A 21,564-nucleotide genomic window follows, 5' to 3' on the forward strand; every position below is an offset into this window, starting at 1 on the left:
ATCTAGTGGTGCAGTGAGCATGCGGACCAAACATTTTTAAAGGAGGAAATAATGGGTATTATTTCAGACACTATGGGTATATAATGTTTTCTTCAAACTCTTATTACGTTTCCACATGAAATAGAGGAGACGTGGTAGAAGGTTATTTTGTTAGAAATATGCCACATTAATAAATTTGTGCGGCATACAGAAGAGAAGTGAAGCCGTATATTCATAACGGATACATGTTGCTATAGATGTATTTGCCTGTACTTATGACTATGTCTTGCTGAAGAAGCAGTTGGTGCCATTATGATGTCATTGTGGACAGAATTCTGTCCTAATATAAAATCAGTCAGAGAGGAAAAAATAAACTGTACTGGAGTGACGGGCAATATCTTCAAACAAATGGAGGAAAATGTATCCAACTATGTGGCAAACTCGAGTCTGTTCACTAGATAGAAGAACACCTGAAGGGCTGCCATGACAAGCTTTTTTTTTTTCAGTGACTGGTTGTACAACGTCTCTTTAGCTCCATCAATCCTTATGAGGGACGAATGTGCCAAGTGACGCGGTACACCATAACAGGCCCCTGCCCGGCAAGGTAGGAACCGCTATGTGCACAAAACAACCAATGACCTACAGAATATATAAAGGGACAGTGTCCAAAACCATCTATAGGAACAGTAAAGGATCACTAATCCCCAAAATGATGTCAGTATTTCCAGAAGAACTGTAACAAAGCCCATGGTGTATTGATAAGGAACAGCTCGATTATTAGAGATCCTCCAAATAAAAAAAAGATCATGCCCGTATCACGGTACAGAATTAGGAATGTAACAGCTGTATGTGGCAGGACATAGTCATAAGAACAGTCAAAATAAAAAAATTGTGGATGTGGGATTTTGTACTGGACAATTAATTCCAGCACTTGATCACCCACAAATAAATAAAAAAAATCATAAGGGGTAAAATTAGTTTCATGGTCTGAAAAAAATGTGCTCTACAACCTCTCCCACAAGAAATAATCCCTACTTGGAAAGCCCACAAACTAAAAAGAAAATATAAAGAAACTGACTCCCTAAAAAGACCCCCCCACCCATTTTTTTTTTTTTTGTGTTAAATTCTAGTAATTTGCAACCGTGTGAAAGGTTTCGAAACAGGGGTGGTTACAAAGGGCTGGTTTTGATGGACACATGGGGCAATAAAAGTGGGTATCCCTGCTCCTGCCATGCTTGCTACATACCCGACACCTTCTTTGGGGATATTTTTGGGTCTCAGTGGAAGGAATAGGGTGTAAAAAGTGGCGCTCTGAAAGCCTGCGCACATCCTCAGATTCGCAGGATTCTGCAGGTATAGTGGACTCAAAAAGGAGATGCTCAATGACCTTCTCCTGAAATTGAAGAAAAGTGAGCCCTTCCTTGGGCTTTTTTGAAAATAACAAAACTGTTATAGGTAGCAACCTGGATGAGGTAGATTGCTACCTTTTTGTACCAGGCCTTATTTTTGCGCTTCACCAGGTAAGGCTGAAGCATCTGGTCGGAAAGGTCTACGCCCCCCATAAATTTGTTGTAGTCTGTTACACAGACAGGTTTCTGCTTTGCAGTGGTAGCCCCCCTCTCCGTAATTGCCACAGTGCTGTCCGTGTGTACGGTGGATAGCATGTAGACATCCTTCTTGTCGGCCCACTTCACTGCAAGTAATTCCTGACTTGCAAGGGCCATGGATGTTCCTTTTCCCAAACGCCTGGACACCAACTGTTGTGGGAGTCCCACTCTGTTCTTCCGTACTGTCCCACAAGCCCCTGTATTTGCAGCATGGAGGGCTTTATAAAGGGCAACGCTTGTATAAAAATTGTCTGTATAGACGTGGTACCCCTTGTGCAGAAATGGCTCCATTAGGTTCCACACAATTTTGCCAGAGGTGCCAATAGTTTCTGGGCAGCCTGGGGTATGAATTTGGCAGTCCCTGCCTTCATATATTTTGAAACCGCAGGTGTAACCCGTTGTGCTCTCGCACACTTTGTACAATTTCACCCCATATCTGGCTCGTTTGGAAGGGATGAATTGACTAAAGGAAAGACGCCCTTTGTAGCTCATGAGCGATTCATCTACAGACAAATTTTTATCAGGGGTATACAACTTTAGAAATAAATCACTTAGAAGGGTGATTAATGTCCTTAATTTATTAAGCCGATCATAGGCTGGGTCACTTCTTGGGGGGACTTGGGAATTGTCAGTAAAATGCATGAATCGCATTAGGGCCTCATAGCGGTTTCTGGACATCACTGCTGCAAATACAGGGGTAGTGTGGACAGCACTAGAAGTCCAGTAGGACCGGACAGATGGTTTTTTAACCAAACCCATATTGAGGGTAATGCCTAAAAAATTTTTTATTTCTGGAGTACATAGACGCAGGCTTTTGTAGAACAAACTGCCTAGCATACAGATTAGTCTGCTGGACTATCAAGTCTAGGACCGTATCACATATAAATAAATTAAAAAAATTATAGGGGGTAAAATTTTGGACGTCAACATTAATTCCTGGGGTCGCTTCAAATTGGGGTACTTGGGGGGAAAATGATAGTGCAGGATCCCACATCACGGGAGGGACTGCAACACTCGGCCCTGCACTTGACACCTCTACAGCGACTGACATATCTACCACCATAGGACTATGGGGTTCAGCGGTAGAACTAGAATCGTCACTGTCACTGTCGGGAACAAATTCTGAAGCGGTGTCTGATTCGCTTTCAGAAGTGTCGGAACATAGCAAGGCGTAGGCTTGCTCCGCGCTGTACATATGCTGAGACATATTTATAGATATGTGTATATATATATATATATATATATATATATATATATATATATATGCCCTATAAGTCCTAACCCTAAAGTAAACCGAAAAACAAAACGACACAAATTATTATAATTTTTTTAATATATATTTTTTTATATATAACAGACGGAAAATAAATTCTAACGGCCCTAAACACGAACGCTAAACTAGCCCTCACCCTAAAGTAACGCTAAACTAGCACTAAACCTAAAGTAACGCTAAACTAGCACTAACGCTAAACTAGCACTAACGCTAATCTAGCGCTGACGCTAATATAGATTTTATATAATATATATATATATATATATATATATATATATATATATATGTATGTATATATTAGAAAGATAATTTTTTTCACTTTTATTTTCTTCACAGAACAGGACGCAGACTGATCTCTCTCTCCTCTCAGAACAATTACAATGGGAGGAGAGAGAAACACAGCCCATGTCCTGGCTGTGTTATGAAAATAACTGTCAGTGATCTCTGTGATAGGTTTTATCACAGAGATCACCTGATCAGGGACCAGTCACAACGGTCCCTGACTGTTGCTGTGCCAGCTACCAACATAGGTAAGCTGAGAGAATGGAGCTATGCACTGCGCATGCGTGCACCATTTTGGGGGCGGGGATCGGACGAGGGGGAGGGTCGGACATGGGAGGATCGGACGTGGGAGGGGTGGGGGAACACTAATTACCCGTTCTCTCTCCTCTCTAAGGAGTTATTCCATGAGAGGAGAGAGAAATGGTGATGATCTGCCGCTTTAGCGTGAACGCCGTGAAATAACGATTCATGGCGATCACGTGACCAGAGACCACTCGTTATGGTCTCTGGTCGTTGCTCCGAACTCTCAGCTACCTCCGGTAGCTGAGAGAACGGAGCTCTGATCTTCCATTTCGGCGCTACTTTAGGCTAAAGCGATCACGTGAAAAGGCGTCGCCTGAGTCTAAAGCCCATTAGTGAGGAACGTAAAAAGGCGTACTGTTGGTCACTAAGGGGTTAAAGAGGCTCTGTCACCCGATTATAAGTGCATTATCTCCTCCATAATGTGATTGGCGCTGTAAGGTAGAAAAAAACAGTGTTTTTTATATTGAAAAACTATAGTTTATGAGCAAGTTATGAACAATTTTCGATTTATGCTAATTTGTTTCTCAATGCCCATCTGGACGTATTTTAACTTTTGACCAAGTGGGCGTTGTAAAGAGAAGTGTATGACGCTGACCAATCAGCGTCATACACTTCTCTCCATTCATATTCACAGCACAGCGAGATCACGTTGTGCTGTCACATACACCCAGATTAACTTTACTGAAGTGTCTTGAGAGTGAATAGACATTGCCTCCAGGCAGGATGCAATGTCTATTCAGACTCCCGACACTTCGGTAAAGTTTCTGTGGGACTTATTAACACACAGCACAGCGTGATCTCGCCATGTGTAAGTCCCACGGTAACTTTACCGAAGTTTCGGGAGTGTGAATAGACATTGCGTCCTGGCTGTGAGTGTATGTAACAGCACAGCGTGATCTCGTGAGATCACACTCTGCTGTGAATACAAATGGCCATGAATGTAGAGAAGTATATGACGCTGATTGGTCATCGTCATACACTCCTCTTTACAACGCCCACTTGGTCAAAAGTTAAAAAACGCCTAGTTGGGCATTAAGAACTAATTAGCATAAATCTAAAATTGTTCATAACTTGCTCAAAACTTATCTACATTACAGCGCCGATCAGATTATGTAGGAGATAATGCACTTATAATCTAATGACAGAGCCTCTTTAAAGGTCTGGGAGCATGGTGCTAAGTAACAGCTGCCGGCTCCATAAATGTATGAGGCAGTGTGGGAATGGGTCAAAGAGTAACTATCGTTACAAGTCAAAATCCCAATCTCTTATTTGGGTAAAAAGTTGGTGTGGTTTTATGTTCATGACTTCACACTGTATGTGATTTGCCACAGGTCTGGGAGCCTCAGAAAGACAATGACTGTAACTTAGTCAAAATCCTCTAACCACCACTCTCGACTCTGAGTGTCTCTTGCTCTTTGCTGCCCTGTCTACTACAGTTTCCTGCTAGCATCAATGCTAAACTTGAAATAGCCCTGGCCCTGATGACATTCCTATGGCTTGGCGGGCATGGGAAAGGAGAAGTACAAAATACAAATAAGAAGGAATTTTATTATGCAAAATTACCAGCAGTTGCCATTGCAATTGCACCGGTAATTTACCAGCCTGGTGGAAGCTCTAGTAGGCAGCTGTAGATGAGCATTCGTAGCCTGCAGTTCTGTAAGGGTGTGTTCACATCAGCATTAGGTTTCCTTTGTCTGCGTTCCATAAGGTTTCTGGTTTTTTTGGCGGAATCAATAGCGGAGTCAACTGGTCTGTCAGAACCTATCAACGTTACCCTGATGCTGATGTGAACAGGCCCTAAATGTACACTTTCTCTCTTCATGCTTGCTGAGTGGATGGGCTGATGAGATGCAAAACTATGCTGTGTGCCCTGAGCCAATCAGTTGTCTCTCGCTCTCCTTCTCCTGCCTTGCAGTCTTGGATATACACAGACTGAGGCAGAGAGACTAACATTATTCACGCTCTTCCATCCTCACAAGTTATAGACTCACTGCTGGAGCTTTTCCCTCCTCCCGGTCTAGTCTTTACTGTTTCAACCTAGACAGATTATATGGTGACTGAAAGGTGTTTGAATATTAAAGAGGTTTTCCCACTTTCAAATTTTTTTCCAAACGCCCAGAAAACTAAACTTTGATAAGCATGCCTATTGTATGGCCTGTAGTTTTGACTTGCTGCATCTTTCTTGTCTTATGACCCCTGCAGCTCCACTTTCTTTTTCCTGTGCAGAGTCAAAACCAACAGTAGGTCACATAACTCCTATTCTAATGGGTAAAACTACATTAACCATGAACTCCCTAAGCTTCCATTGAATACCCATAAGAAATCTGTAAGAAAAAGAAAAAATGTTACCCTCTCATTTGTTGCTGGGATCAAAAAGTGTAACCCTCTGAGAAAGCTTTTGTTGCAGCCAAAAAAGAAAGCAGATTAGCTAAGCACAGCCCTGCAATTCAGATAACAAGATAGCAGCGGCTGCCAGCAGTTTATTGCCAGACTGTCTATCGATGTCTATACGGCACGCTACGGATCCAAATGCTTGTACTTATGTGTCTGTGAAGATAGTACAGCACATGCCCATCCAATACTGTCTGGATGGAGAAAATGTGCATGGTCCATAGTGTAAACCTGCATTGAATGCCTAGAATGAAACTGTGCATGCTCGGCCTGTAAGAATAGGAGCTACAAGACGTAACCAGAGGCAACTATCTTAAAAAAAAAATGGTAGGACTTTGGGTACTTGGGGGAAATTTTACTTTTGAACCATACAATGTAGAAAAAAAGATGTAAATTAAATATATTGTTATCTTTTAAAGTACTATATTTTAAGACATAATTTTTATTGTGAGAATACCCCTTTAACAGGAAGCCTACAGACAGGGAAAGGCGTTCTATGGGCTAATGGAATGAGAGGAAGGTGATACTTTCCCCTAATAAGATACACTGTTTAGCAATAATGTTAACCCCATAACCTCTTCCCACTGCAGCCATTTTTCAGATTTACATTTACATTTTTTGTCCCCACCTTTTTTAATTTTTCATCAATATAGCCCTATGAGGGCTTGATTTTTGCAGGAGGAGTTGGTTTTTCAAGGCACCATTTATTGTGCCATATAATGTACTAAGAAACGGGGAAAATTATTTGTGGTGTAGAAAATGAAAAAAAAAACGGTTATTGCTCCATTGTTTTTTGCACTTCATTTTTACGACATTCACCGTGCAATTAAAACGACATGTTAGCTTTATTCTGTGGGTCAATATGATTATGGCAATACCAAATTTATATAGTTGTTTCTATATTTTACTGCTTTTACAAGGAAAAAACAAACTGTAAAATATTTATTTTGTGTCGCCAAATTCTGAGAGCTATAACTTTTTATTTTTCTGCCAATTGAGCGGCATAAGGGCATATTTTTTGCTGGACAAAATGTTGTTTCTATTGGTACCATTTTGGGGTACATGCAAGTTTTTGATCACAATTTATTCCATTTGTTGTGGGAGACAAGTTGACCAAAAAAACAGCCATTCTGGCGTCTTACTTTTTTAAAAAAAATGTTTTTAATATATATTTTTGTTCATAAAAAAAACAACCTTTAGTTAACAGATTTTAACTTTTTTTTTTATTAGTCCCCCTAGGGGACGTGAACCAACGATCCATGGATCGCTTGCACTATATACTGCAATACTAATGTATTGCAGTATATCGTCTTTCTGATAGGCTTCTATTAAAAGGATATGTCATAAATGTCGGATAGATGTGGGTCCCACCTCTGGGGCCTGCACCTACAGATGTAGCCATCTTTAACTTGATTCTGATAACTTGCTGCAGCGTGATATCACACAACAAAAGCCATTGAAAAGTCATTGAAAAAGTCAAGATAACGGATCTAGCCACTGTGTATTTAATGCGTTAAAAGTCAAGGTCAAAGACGGCTACATCGGTATCTCTAGAACGGGGCCACCTAAACCCCATTCTAGCTATTTATGCTCATGCTGGGGATTAGGGGCCCCATTCTAGTTATAGGTGTGGGTCCCAGAGGTGTGACCTGCATCTATCTGAAATTTATGTGGATATGTCAAATGTCCATCTTGGGAAAACCCCTTTAAAGCGAACTTTTCACCTGCCCATACATGAGCAGCTGAGTGCAGCATATAAAAGGCAGGGCTTCACAAACACTGTCTCACTTGAAATTATTTTTCTAACTTCTAATATAATAGTACCAATTTGACTTGTTTTCGTTCTGTTAAATTATAAGTTTACTGCCTGAGATGAACGATTAAAATAAATCGCTCATGAGCCGGCGAGGTGCCGGTCTTTTAAACGGCTTTAGCCCTCCTCCTGCAGTGACATGCCCCCGGCCCCCCGCCAATCCAGATACGACACGTCACTAATGACCTGCCAGAACTGCGGCGCGCCTCCCTGTATCGGCAATACAGGGAGGCGCGCAGAGACTGGTCTAGGGGTTAAAACTACCTATTGCCTTTTAGGGTATGTGCACACACACTATTTACGTCCGTAATTGACGGACGTATTTCGGCCGCAAGTCCCGGACCGAACACAGTGCAGGGAGCCGGGCTCCTAGCATCATAGTTATGTACGATGCTAGGAGTCCCTGCTACTCCGTGGAACTGCTGTCCCGTACTGAAAACATGATTACAGTACGGGACAGTTGTCCTGCAGAGAGGCAGGGGCTCCTAGCGTCGTACATAAGTATGATGCTAGGAGCCCGGCTCCCTGCACTGTGTTCGGTCCGGGACTTGCGGCCGAAATACGTCCGTCAATTACGGACGTAATTAGTGTGTGTGCACATACCCTTAGGCCGTGTCTCTGCTGCTGACCGTATGATTGAGCCTGTTATATTTGGCTTTAAGGGCCCATTTGAATGATTATTAATTAAAATGTATTTTAATCGTTCATCTCAGGCAGTAAACTTATTTTTCTAACATCCTCCATTATTTACATGTCGGTGCCGTTATATTTGGCGCCCGTTATGGAAAGAAGCCCCTGAACTGTCAATGGGGTGTTTCTATCTAACTAAATGGAAAGGGGGTGTGATCTCTTCACTCTGACACTGTCCAATCCGCTACAGACAGTGTCAGGGCAGCTTGCGCAGTGTTCCCTCCCGCGTTTGTCATACGTTGGGAAGGGGTTAATGAAGGAGTTAATGACCAAACCTTTTTTTTTGCATTAATGACCAAGCACTATTTTTAGTTTTTTCAGTCGCATTTCTAAGAGTTATAACTTTTTTATTTTTCTGTCGACAGCTGTATGAGGCTTATTTTTTGCAGGGCGAGCTGTATTTTTAAAGTGCACCATTTTTGGGTGCACATAGTATATTGACTTTTATTAACTTTTTTTTGGGAGGGAATTTAAAAAAAAATTAGCTATTTCAGCATTATTTTCCGCGTTTTAAGTTTACGCCGTTCACAATGCGGTGTAAATAGAATGTTACCTTTATTCTATGGGTCGGTATGATTGCGGCGATACTAAATATGTATAGTTTTTATATTTGCACATGAAAAACCCTTTTAATAAAATGTTTTTGTTTTTGCATCACCGCATTTTAAGAGCCGTAACTTTTGTATTTTCCGTCGATGTAGCCATATGTGAGCTTGTTTTTTACGGGATAAGGTGTAGTTTTCATTGATATTACCTTGGGGTATATGGGACTTATTTATTAACCCCTTAATGGCCGGGCCTAAAAAAGGTTTTAATGACCAGCTACATTTTTCAGTTTTTACCGCTCTGCATTTCAGCAGCCATAACTTTTTTATTTTTTTCACGTGGCCGTATGAGGCCTTGTTTTATGCAGGTGAAATTGTATTATTTTTTTTTGAAGGGTTTGGAGGTAGAAAAAAAAATAATATTACAGTGTGAATATAAGAAAAAGCGATTCCCGGAATAGTTTTTCTTGCTTATTATTTATCCCATTCACGGTTCACGCTAAATAACACATTAGAATAATTCTTCAGGTTATTACGGTCGCTTATATACCCAATATGTGTAGGTTTTTTGTTTTTATTTAGTGTAGGGGCAATAAAATATATTTTATGCAAAATAATGACTTTTCTTTTTTATTAAAAGAAAATTTTTGTTACCTTTTTTTAAAATCCCAATAAGGTATAACTTTATTTTTTACTTGTAATATTAGCATAGTCCTGTATACTAATACATCATACTGTGTCACTATGACACAGGCTGCTGTTAGGGCAGCACATAGTGTGCCCAAACAATAGGCTTACTGAACAGACAGCCCTGGCGACCTTTGTAGGTCCCCAGGGCTGACTGCAGAGGGAGTCCCCAATGCTCCACGTCACCGGGTTTTCAATGATGAGATCAAAGCGGGGAGCTCCCTTTGATCTTGCCGCAGTCAAGGACCACGTCGATCAAAGGGTTAAACAGCTGGGGTCCAAATGTTTTCCGAACCCAGCTGTATTCAGCAGGCTGCTCGGAGATCAGAAGCTGTAAGTTACAGCTCCTGCTTAGGGCATGAGCGGTCACAGGAGCGCACATCAGCCTCTTCTACAGCTATGCCAAAAGACGTCGCTGTACACTAAGGATCTGCACCGCCTGCCATCAAAAGATGGTGGGCGGTCGTTAAGGAGTTAACTTTTATTTGTTTTTGGTGTTTTTTTAGGAGGCATGTAATAAAAGAGGGGTGTTGCCGTTGTTTTTTGCGTTTTTTAAAAGGCACCGCAAGATTTGTAAAACAATTTCTCCTGAGTAAGGCCCCATGCACACAACCGCAAAAATGGACCCGTTCACTTTCATTGAACGTGGATACCTTACCATAGCGCTACGGATGGGTGTCCGTGCCGTAGAAATGTTCCGAAAATTATGGAACATGTCCGTTCTTTTGCATTTTGCGGGCGGTGCTCCAATACTTTGTATGGGAGCACGGCCCGAAAATGCGGGTGGTAGTCGGCGGCCGGCCGTGCCCGCAACCGCGGGCCGTGATTGCGGGCACGGTCGTGTGCATGGGGCCTAAAACAATACCCCACATGTGGTCATAAACGGCTGTTTGGACACACGGCAGAGCTTAGAAGGGAAGAGCGCCATTTGGCTTTTGGAGCTCAAATTGAGCAGGAATGGTTTGCGGAGGCCATGTCACATGTGCAAAGCCCCTGAGGGACCAAAACCGTGAAAACGCCCAAAAAGTGACTATATTTAGGAAATTACACCCCTTGAGGAATGCATCTAGGGGTGTAGAGAGCATTTTGACCCCACAGGTGTTTCATAGATTGTATTAGGATTGGGCAGTGAAAATAAAAACAATCCTTTTTCTTCAATAAGACGTAGCTTTAGCTCAAAATGTTTAATTTTCTCAAAAAATAAAGGAAAAAAAACAACTTCTCTAGAGTACTGAAATACCCCATATGTGGTCATAAACTGCTGTTTGGGCATACGGCAAGGATCAAAAGAGAAGGAGCGCCATTTGGCTTTTGGAGTACAGATTTTGTTGGATTGATTTCTTGGCACCATGTCGCTTTTGCAAAGCCCCTAAGGTACCAGTACAGTGGAAACTACCCAAAAGTGACTCCATTCACAAAACTACACCACGTGAAGAATTAATCTAGGGGTGTAGTGAGAATTTTGACCCCACAGGTGTTTCATAGACTTTATTAGAATTGGGCAGTGAAAATGAAAAAAAATCCCTTTTCTTTAATAACACGTATTTTTAGCTAAAAAGTTTTAATTTTCTCAACAAACAAAGGAAAAAAACAAAAACATTTGTGAAGCAATTTCTCTCGAGTACAGCAATACCCCATTTGTGGTCATAAACTGGTGTTTGGGCACACGGCGGGGCTCAGAACGGAAGGAGTGCCATTTGGCTTTTGGAGTGCCGATTTTGTTAGATTGGTTTCTGGGCGCTATGTCGCATTTGCAAATCCCCTGCGGGAACAAAACAGTGAAAACCCCCCAGAAGTGACCCCACTTTGGAAATTATACCCCTCAAGGTATTCACCTAGGGGTCTAGTGAGCATGTTAACCCCACAGGTGTTTTGCAGAAATTAGTGTGCAGTCGATGTTGCAGAGTGAAAATGGGATTTTTTTTTAATAGATCTGCCAATATGTGGTACCCAGCTTGTGCCACCATAACAAGACAGCTCTCTAATTATTATGCTGTGTTTCCCAGTTTTAGAAACACCCTACATGTGGCCCTAATCTTTTGCCTGGACATTCGACCAGGCTCAGGAGTGAAAGCGTACCATGCGAAGTTGATGCCTAATTTGGCGATTTACAAAGTATTGGTTCATAATTGCAGGAGCTCTGATTATAATAAAAATAATAAAAGAAACCCCTGAGAAGTGACCTCATTGTGGAAACTACACCCCTTTATAGGGGTGTAGTAAGCATTTTCATCCCACAGGTCTTTTCCATAAATGATTGCACTGTAGATGGTAAAAATGTTTCCCTAGATATGCCATTTCAGTGGCAAATATGTCATGCCCAGCTTGTGTTACTGGAAATACATACTCCATAAATTGTTAAAAGGGTTTTCCTGGCTATATATGTGGAAGTAAACTGCTGTTTGAGCACACTGTAGGGCTCAGAAGGGAGGGAGCACCATTTGGCTTTTGGAGCATGGATTTGCTTGGTAGTAGTTTTGTTTGGACTTTTACTGGTATTTTAGTTTATAATGTGGGGGCATATGTAAGCTGGGCATCAGAGGCATCGTCAGGTGGTATAATAACGGGGTAAAATAATCCATAGATATTTGTTACGCTGTGAAGCAATCATTTATGCACAGGCCAGTGTCGCACTGATAAATTATGTCCTTTCTTCTCCCCCTTTTGGTCCACACTCCGCACCTTTGCGGTTAGTGAAATTTTGTTGAGAAATTGTTGTCCTAGTATAATACGGGCACCCCCGCTTCCAGCAGATATGTTTGGGTCCTACCCTTCCTGGTTCCCTATTTTTAGGGCCTTGATAAATCGCATTTTGAAACAGAAGAAATGTTCCCCTCGGGCCTGCACAACTGCATATTTTTCTTTCCTGACTTATTGGAGCCTTAACTAATTTATATTTTCATAGACGTAGTGGCATGAGGGCTGTTTATTTGCGGGATGCGCTGTAGTTATTATTGGTACCATTTTGGGGTAGATGCGACTTTTTGATCACTTTTTATCCTATTTTTTGGGAGGCAAGGTGACCAAAACCAGCAATTCTGGCATCGTTTTTACGGGTTTTTTTTACGCCGTTCACCATGCGTTATAAATTACATGTTACCTTTATTCTGCGAGTCAGTACGATTCCAGCGATACCAAATTTATAGAACTTTTTTATGTTTTACAACCTTTTCCACAATAAAATTACTTTTGTAAAAAGAATGTATTTTTTCTGCCGCCATGTTGTAAGAAGCATACATTTTTAATTTTTCCGTCAACAGAGCTGTATGAGGGCTTGTTTTTTTGCAAGACGAGCTATAGATTTTATAGGTATGATTTTTGGATACATGTGACTTTTTGATCACTTTTTATTCCAATTTTTGTAGGGCAAAGTGACCAAAAAAACGGAAATTCTATTCTGGCATTGTTTTTTACGCCATTCACCGCGTGGAATAAATAACATATTTTTATAGTTCAGGCCGTTATAGACGTGGCAATATCAAATATGTATGGTTTATTTATTTTTTTCAATAATAAAGGACTTGATAAGGGAAAAAGGGCAATTGTGTTTTATTTTATTACTTGAAACTTTTATTTTATTTTTTACAACTTTTTTTTTTACACTTTTCTTTAATCCCAAAAGGGGACTTGAAGGTCCAACTGTCTGTTTTTTTTTTTAATACATTGCACTACCTATGTAGTGCAATGTATTAGATCTGTCAGTCATTCACTGACAGCAAGCCGATTAGGCTTCGCCTCCGGGCGGGGCCTAATCGGCTTCCGTAATGGCAGAGCAAAAGGCCATTGTTAGGCCTCCTGTTGTCATAGCAGCAGTCGGCAGCCCTGTCATAGCATGGCAGGGCTGCCGATCTGCTACCATCCACAAAGATGCCGCGATCGCTGCATCTAAGGGGTTAATGGCAGGAATCGGAGCTAGCTCCAGTTCCTGTCATTACAGGTGGATGTCAGCCTCTGGCATGACCTAGCAGGCATTTACTACGGGCAGACCTGGGGGCTTTTATTAGGCCCCCGACTGCCATCGGACACACAGACACTCGGCGATCTTATCGCCGGGTGTCGGTAGGATGAGAGGGAGCTCCCTCCCACTCTCCAAAACCACTCAGATGTGGCACTCGCTATTCAGCACCGCATCTGAAGGGTTAGACGGGTGAGATCAATACGAATATCGATCTCACCCATTCGAGCAGGGATGCCCCCAGCCCTCAGCTACCTCTGGTAGCTGAGAGCAGGGACATTTAACGGCTCCCTGCTCTGTTTATTTATTCTGATGTAGCGCCGTGAAAAGGCCTATGCATCAGAATAAAGCCCATTAGTGGCCGCCGTGAAAAGGCGTATTGGCGGTCACTAACGGGTTAAAACTGGTGCAAAGGAAAAGTGGAGTAATTGCACATGGCAACCAATCAGATTTCGCCTTTAATTTTTCAGAGGCCTTTTGGAAAATGAAAACAGAAAGTCGATTGGTTGCCATGGGCAACTACTCCACGTTTCCTTTGAACCCGTTTTGATATATTTCCCCCACTGTGCTTATTCTGAAAATTCACCTGAAGTGACAGTGACATTTTAACTCTACTGTGCAGCTTCTGCATGTAAATATACAAGGTTTGATTTTATCCTGTCCGATACCATGGAGATAAGCAGTCTTACTGTTGAGTAGCCACTTATCCTATTGACTTATTAAGTTAAACATTAATGGCCAAAAAAAAAGTGTGTGGGGAAAGTGTATAAACTAAATTGCAACATTATATCAATTATTCTGTTATATTATAGGTGACAATCAATTTGTTTAAATACCTTCTTTGTACTGCATAATGTATACTTACGTGGCATTACTGAATCCAACATATTCATTACCAGCCATCTTATTTAGGAACTGCATTACCTAGAACGAGTACAAAATAATCAACATAAACAGACTGATCTTGATAAAGACTAGAATAAAAATCTAAAAAAAAATTGGAGCCCACCACCAGAGACTATATTTTGTTGCTGCAGAGACTTTAGAGTTGTATTATATTTGCTGTATGAAGACATGCAGTAATAGTCAATAAAATTTGTCAAAGAACACATAGTGATATTAAAAGGGGTTATCCGGGATGTGAGCATCTTTTTAAAGAAAAAAATAAAATGAAATAAATAAACAAAAAATGCAATACTTACGTATCCATGCCCCCGACGATTCAATGCTGACGCTCTCCAGGTGGTTGTTTACATGCACGTGGCATGTAACCGCTGCAGCCAATCAAAGGGCTCAGCGGGGCTCAGTGATGACAAATCGTATTTCTGGCATAATGCTAGAAATACAACACATGACCTCTAAACCCTCGGATTGGCTGCAGCGGTCACATGCTTTGTGCATGTAAACAACCACCGGGAGTGCCGCCGGAGCCTCTGTGCTGGATCGCCGGGGGCAAGGATAGGTAAGTATTGCTTTTTTGGTTTATTTATTTTAGTTGCAACCTCTAATAAAAAAAAATTACATCCCGGATAAGGCAAAACAAGACAATTAGTCATTGTCTTGCCTTGTTTGCCAAAGGAAGACAGGATCTGCTTTGATCCTTCTGACTCCTACTCTGCAGGGGGCTGGAGCCATAATTAGGGATACATCCTGTGATGCATTTCTGAATCGCAGGATGTTCCCACTTATTACATTACCTCCCCAGATGAGCTCATGAGTCGGCCGGTGATGTCATATCACCGGACTGATCCATGTGAACCAGGCGCGAGCGGCACCATTTTGCCTGCGGCTGGCTCAGGACAGAGCGCACCGTCTGGGCTTAAATAGCCCAGCGCTGCTGCGCTAGTGTGCTCTTCATTTCTGCTTCCACCACCAATGGAGGCTCTCTTTACCTGCTCCCACCACCAACAGAGACTCAGTATCCTCCCCCTCTTCTCCACGTGCAGCAGTAGCTGCACTTAACCTTTAACTCTCCCCCCTATACCACGAGCACATTTTCCCCCTGGTATTTAAACCTTTCCCCCTATACAACAAGCAGAGTTAACTTTACATTCCTGTACAGTCCCCAGGTATTTAACCCCGGCTACTACAAACACACACATTCCCCTGGTATTAAACCCTTTACCTTCCCTAGCTTGCACATTTCCCTTGGTATTTCTTTATTAATGCCAACCTTAACCAAGTTAACCCTTTCCAGACATTTACCCCTTAGTAACAGGGACAGTTAGAGTCAGGTGGGGGTGGTACACAGAAGCAAGCATGAGTGCAGTGTATTTTGAGTGTGTGTTTAGGTACGTGGGTGGGTATTAGGATAGAATTGTAGTATCTTGTTGTTATACTGAGCCAAGTGTAGTGTCAGTATACATAATACAGATTAATAGTTATTATGCGTATTGACGTATGCTGATACTATACCGTGAATATATATTTTGTGTATTCTGTGTTTACTGTTAGATAATAAATCTTGTTTTTATTTACTATACACTTGTGTCATGAATCACCGCGCGCACACACTTAGTATAAGGCAAATAGAAAAGCGTAATACAAGGGAAAAGGTAGGGAAGCTAGGAATAACCCTAGTGACCCTAATAAAAGGAGAGAGTAATAGTGGGAGACACTAGCCCAGTGAACCCCACTAATTACCAGCCCTTTAACAACAAAAAATCAAAAATTTCTACAAAAACAGTGCTTTTATTGTTTAAAAAAGTGAAACATAAAAAAACTATACATCTTTATATCTCTGCAATAGAAAAAAACATAAAAAAGTTAAAGGTAATAATACTGCATGCCAAAAAAAAAAAACAACGCCCCATACCCTAGGGCACTTTGCCCCAATTTTTTGAGATTGGGACAGCACAATCCAAACTACTACTACGTCGTCTTCTTCTTTAAACATATGATATAACACTTCCCTATTTCCTCCCATGTTGCTACATTCTGAACAGGTACATCGCAAAATCGTCCAAAAATATCAATGACACCGAAAGAACTATCAAAAGATAAACATTTGAGAATACCCAATAGCACAGAACAAGAAGTCAACATAAACATGACAAAAACGAATCAGGAGCTTCAACTCCCAACTGGTCCTACAGTGATGAAGATGAAAGGTACATGATATACAAGACTTAAAGAGGCTCTGTCACCAGATTATCAAATCCCTATCTCCTATTGAATGTGATGGGCGCTGCATTGTAGATAACAGCAAAGGTTTTTTTTTTTTTAAATACGATCATTTTTGCCCAAGTTATGAGAAATTTTATATTGAGCTTTTCAATGGACAACTGGGCGTGTTCTCTCGTGTATTTCCAACTGGGTGTGTATTGTGTTTTCTTTCACTGCACAATCACACTGTGCTGTGGATCATGCTGGGCTGGAACAATGAGAAGTGTAGGACACTGATTAGTCACTGATTGGTCAGCCTCATACACTCCTCTGTACAACACCCAGTTGGTAAAAAGTAAAAACACGCCCAGTTGTCCATTGAGAGTCATTAGCATAAATCTAAACTAGCTCATAACTTGCTCAAAAATGGAGCTCAAATTTAGATAGAATGGTTTGCGATGGCCATGTCGCATTTGCAAAACCCTGAGGGGCCAAATCAGTGGAAACCCCAAAAAGTGACCCATTTTGGAAACTACACCCTCCTTAAGGAATTTATCTAGGGGTATAGTGAGCATTTTGACAACACAGCTTTTTGCAGAAATTATTGTAAGTAGGCCGTGAAAATTAAAATCTAAATTTTTCCAATAAAATGTAAGTTTAATTATTATTTTTTCATTTCCACTAGGACTAAAGGACAACATTTGTAAAGCAATTTCTTCTGAGTACGACAATACCCCATATGTGATCATAAACGGCTGTTTGGACACATAGCAGGGCTCAGAAGTAAAGGAGCGCCATTTGGAGCTCAAAATTAGCTGGAATGGTTTGCGGAAGCAATGTCACATTTGCAAAGCCCCTGGGGGGGGGCAAAACGGGGTCACTCATGGGGTTTTCCCCTATTTAGGAAACTACACCTATCAAGGAATTTATCTAGGGGAATAGCGAGCATTTTTATCCCACAGGTTTTTTGCAGAAGTTTTTGGAACTAGGCTGTGAAAATGAAGCAGCACCATTTGGCTTTTGGAGCAAGGATTTTGCTAAAATGGTTTGAGGGCCAATGACTCTTTGAAATAATAATAGGTTAAATAAATGATACAATTAATAATCCACGTTTGTGTGATATACTTTGAAGCAATCCTTTATGCACAGGCCAGGTTTGTCGGGGCAGGTTTCGCTCTATAAATGGTGTCTCTTCTCCCCCTTTTGTAAAACACTTTGCACCTTTTCTGGGTCCCTCCATTTTTACCAGTGGAGGGGATTTTGCCGGGAAAGTGTTGCCCTAGTAGAATACGTGGACCATTGCTTCTAGAAGTACCCCCCACTTTCCTTGTTCCCAAATACAAGGTCCTTGGTAACCACCTATTGAAATTGAAGGAATGTCCCTGTCTGGCCTGCACATTGGGATAGCACGTAAGTGTTATACAATGACATCTGTGCCATGTGCACAGACAGCTTTTTGTACCACACCTTTGTTTTCCGCATGGCACTCTACGGCTTCAATAGAGATCAACCCCTCCCATGTTCTAATTATAGCCTAGCAATCTGGCTTGGGGGTCATTGTAGTGCTACCTCAGACGGACAGGGGTGCTGCCGTTACGGTATATTGTGGTCAACGTAAGGACATCCCTCTTGTCCTTATACTTAACCAACAACATGTTCTCACGGTTTAGCGCCCTGCCTTCTCCCTTTCTTAGTGGTTGCCCACTCAGAATTTTAGAGAGGGCTCACTGGTTTTTACGCACAGTGCCGTAAGCTGCAGTACTTCTGGTGGAGATGCACTTAAATAGTGTGATGCTGGTATAGAAGTTATCCATGTAAACTCACACTATTTCCCCACTAACTCCCAGGAGGGTGGCCTTCTGGGGGTTCTATCCTAGTATCCTTCCCTTCATAAACCCTAAAAGTGTGGGTGTACTCTGAACTATTCTCGCACAGCTTGTACATTTTAATTCCATACCTCGCCCTCTTACTGGGCAGGTATTGGTGAAATTTTAGCCTGCCCTTAAAAAGTATGAGTGATTCATCTATTACAATGATCTTTTCGGGGGTGTATACTTGTTCAAATGTGCTGAAAAATTATCAATGACTGGCCTGATTTTAAATAGGCGGTCATATGTGGGGTCATCACGGGGCCGCCGCTGTGTATTATCATTATAATGCAAACATTTCAGAATTATTTCAAAATGTGTGGACTGGTGCATAAAAGATCCGTAATTCAGTATTGACAAATCTCTGGCTTTTTTACTTGGTCCATATTGTATGTAGCACATGTTCACCTAGCAAATGATGACGTGGGGTTTTGAGCTAAAAATTGCTGGGCGTATAAATTTGTCCAGGAACCATTAAATTTACCACGAACTTCAGTTAAATAAACCTGAACGTCTGTCACTAACTGATTCAAACTATGACGCTATAAATTTACAATAAACTGTGTCGCTATGTTATCAAAAATTCAGTGAACAAACTTCAGTTTAAAAAAACTGAATGTCCGTCACTAACAGATACTAACGATAACGCTGTAAATTTACACTAAAACTGTAGACAAAATGTATAGCTAAAACTTCTGCTATATATTTTTTTTACAAAACGGACGTCAGTCAACAAATTACCACTGAGGCGGATTATTGACTCAGCACTCAGTGGCCGCAGGGCACACACATAAAGATGGTGAAGTAGAAATAGGCCAAAAGACAGATGCCAATCACTGATGGCGGTCACTGATCAGCATTCAGCGGCAAGAGGATGTACAAGAGGATGGGGGTGTGGGAGACAGGAACAGGGGTTGGGTACAGGGACAAGAAAATTTAGGGACAGATCTAGTGCTGCTGAAATGAAAAAAAAAAAGAAAAAAATCAACAGCAGCACAGTTGATGATAATGATGATGATCACACAATTAGTGATCACACAGCAGGATGCAGAAGAGGATGATCACAGCCTAGAAGGCCTCAATAACGGTAAGTATGGTGGAGTCTAGTTGTGCACCTGCTCTGCTCACTGTTCCCAACCGGAATGAGGTGGGCAGAGCTGGTGCAGGTTGTTTGAAACACCCACCATGGTTGAGATTGATCGGTCTATACAGACCGACCAATCATCACGATCGGGGAGGTGGCACCACCGCCACATGAATACATGACAGTTATTCGTGCTGTCCTAGACAGCACCAATCTCCACCATGTCACTGTGCCCTGTGGCACAGTGATTGGGTAAGGCCACAAAAAGCCACAATTGGCCGGTCTAAATTGACCGGCCAATCTCTGTGATCACCGATGGAGGGTGGTGTGAAGACCCCCTGGGCGACAAGTAAAGATGGCCTGTTGTCATGGACAGCAGCCATCTTTACTTTGTAACTGTGTATTTTAACACAGTAACCACTTCCCTGTTTGTCGTAAGTAACATCTTAGGAAGAAAAAAGTTAATATACTTTTTCATCCTCCCTGAATAAAAAATAAAAAATAAAAAAAAGAAGACGTCGATATAGCATTAAGCAAATAGATACTATTTTACCATCAGGATAAAATTTGTATAATGATGGCAGGTTTGTTGCGATTAAATGCTATATCTATGAAGTTATTTACCATTACAAATATACTATATGAACAAAGCTAGTGGGATCCCTGTAGTAGCTTTTATGACATCCCAGTCTAAATTCATAGACATTAAAGAGAACCTTTCGCTACCCCATACATGCGCAACGGAGTGCACCATGTTATAGGCGCTGCTGCACAGACCCTGGGGCACTTTAAACTGATTGTCTAGCCTCTTATGTTTTGTAGTGGAGGCGGAGCTGTGCGCATGCGCACGCTCTCCTCTCTCCAGCTCTTGTCAGACAGTGATGACAAGACTGTGATCTCGCAAGAGAAATCACACCACACAAGCCGCTCTGACACTGTCCGTAGCTGAATGGACAGTGTCAGAGCGCTAAGTATCACGCCCCACGCCCTTTCCATAAAAAGAAATGCCCCACTGACCGTACAGGGGCTCATTTACATATCGGGCAGCAAATATAACGGTACAGATATCTAAAAAACGGAGGAGGCTAGACAAGTAGTTTAAAGTGTGCAAGGGTCTGTGCAGTAGCGCCTATAACATGGTGCACTCAGCTGCACATTTATGGGGTAGTGAAAGGTTCTCTTTAATATGGAGTTAGTCCCCCCCCCCCCCATTGCCACTAAAACAGCCTCCACTCTTCTGGGAAGACTTTCTACAAGACTTTGTAGTGTATCTATGGTAATTTTTGCCTATTGATCAAAAGGAGCTCGCAATCTTCATTCTAGTTCATCCCAAAGGTGTTAGATGGGGTTGAGGTCAGGGCTCTGTGCTTGTCAGTCAAGTTCTTCCACACCAAACGCACCCAACCATGTCTTTATGGACCTTCCTTTGTGAACTTGGGCACAGTGATGCTGGAACAGAAAGGGGCCTTCCCCAAACTGATCCCACAGAGTTTGAAGAATACATTGTCTAAAATGTCTTGGTATGCTGAAGCATTAAGATTTCTCTTCACTGGATCTAAGGAGCCTAGGCCAATCCCCTAGACTTCCAGTTTGCACAATGCAGTCAGGCAGGTATCGTTCTCCTGGCATTCACCAATCCCAGACTTATTCATCAGACTGCCAGATAGAGATGTGTGATTCATGACTCCACAGAACACATTTCCACTTCTCCAGGTCATTTAAGGCTTGAGGCTCCCGGCACACTTTTTTGTGTGGATGTTAATGCCAGAAAAGGTTTGGAATTCTGCAGTTATTAAACCAGCAGAGCGCAGGCAACTATTTTGCACTATGTGCTCCGCACTCGGCGACCCTTCTCTGTAACTTTATGTGGTCTGCCACTGTGTGGCTGAGTTGCTGTGGTTTCTGAATAATTCCACTTTTCAATAATACCAATCACAGTTGGCAGTAGTTTCACAAACTGACTTATTGCAATGGTGGCATCC

At 41.7% G+C, this 21,564-nt stretch overlaps 1 protein-coding gene across 2 annotated transcripts in view; it reads right to left on the minus strand.

Moving 5' to 3' along the window:
- The window catches only part of GLS (glutaminase), a 413,780-nt gene that overhangs the window by 254,669 nt on the left and 137,547 nt on the right, over nucleotides 1-21,564 (minus strand). For both annotated transcript variants that reach the window (XM_075829939.1, XM_075829940.1), the window contains exon 9: nucleotides 14,391-14,449. In XM_075829939.1, the coding sequence (XP_075686054.1) occupies nucleotides 14,391-14,449 (59 nt within the window). The remainder of the gene's footprint in view (nucleotides 1-14,390; nucleotides 14,450-21,564) is intronic.

This window comes from Rhinoderma darwinii, chromosome 6, assembly GCF_050947455.1.
Source record: "Rhinoderma darwinii isolate aRhiDar2 chromosome 6, aRhiDar2.hap1, whole genome shotgun sequence".
NCBI lineage: Eukaryota > Metazoa > Chordata > Amphibia > Anura > Rhinodermatidae > Rhinoderma > Rhinoderma darwinii.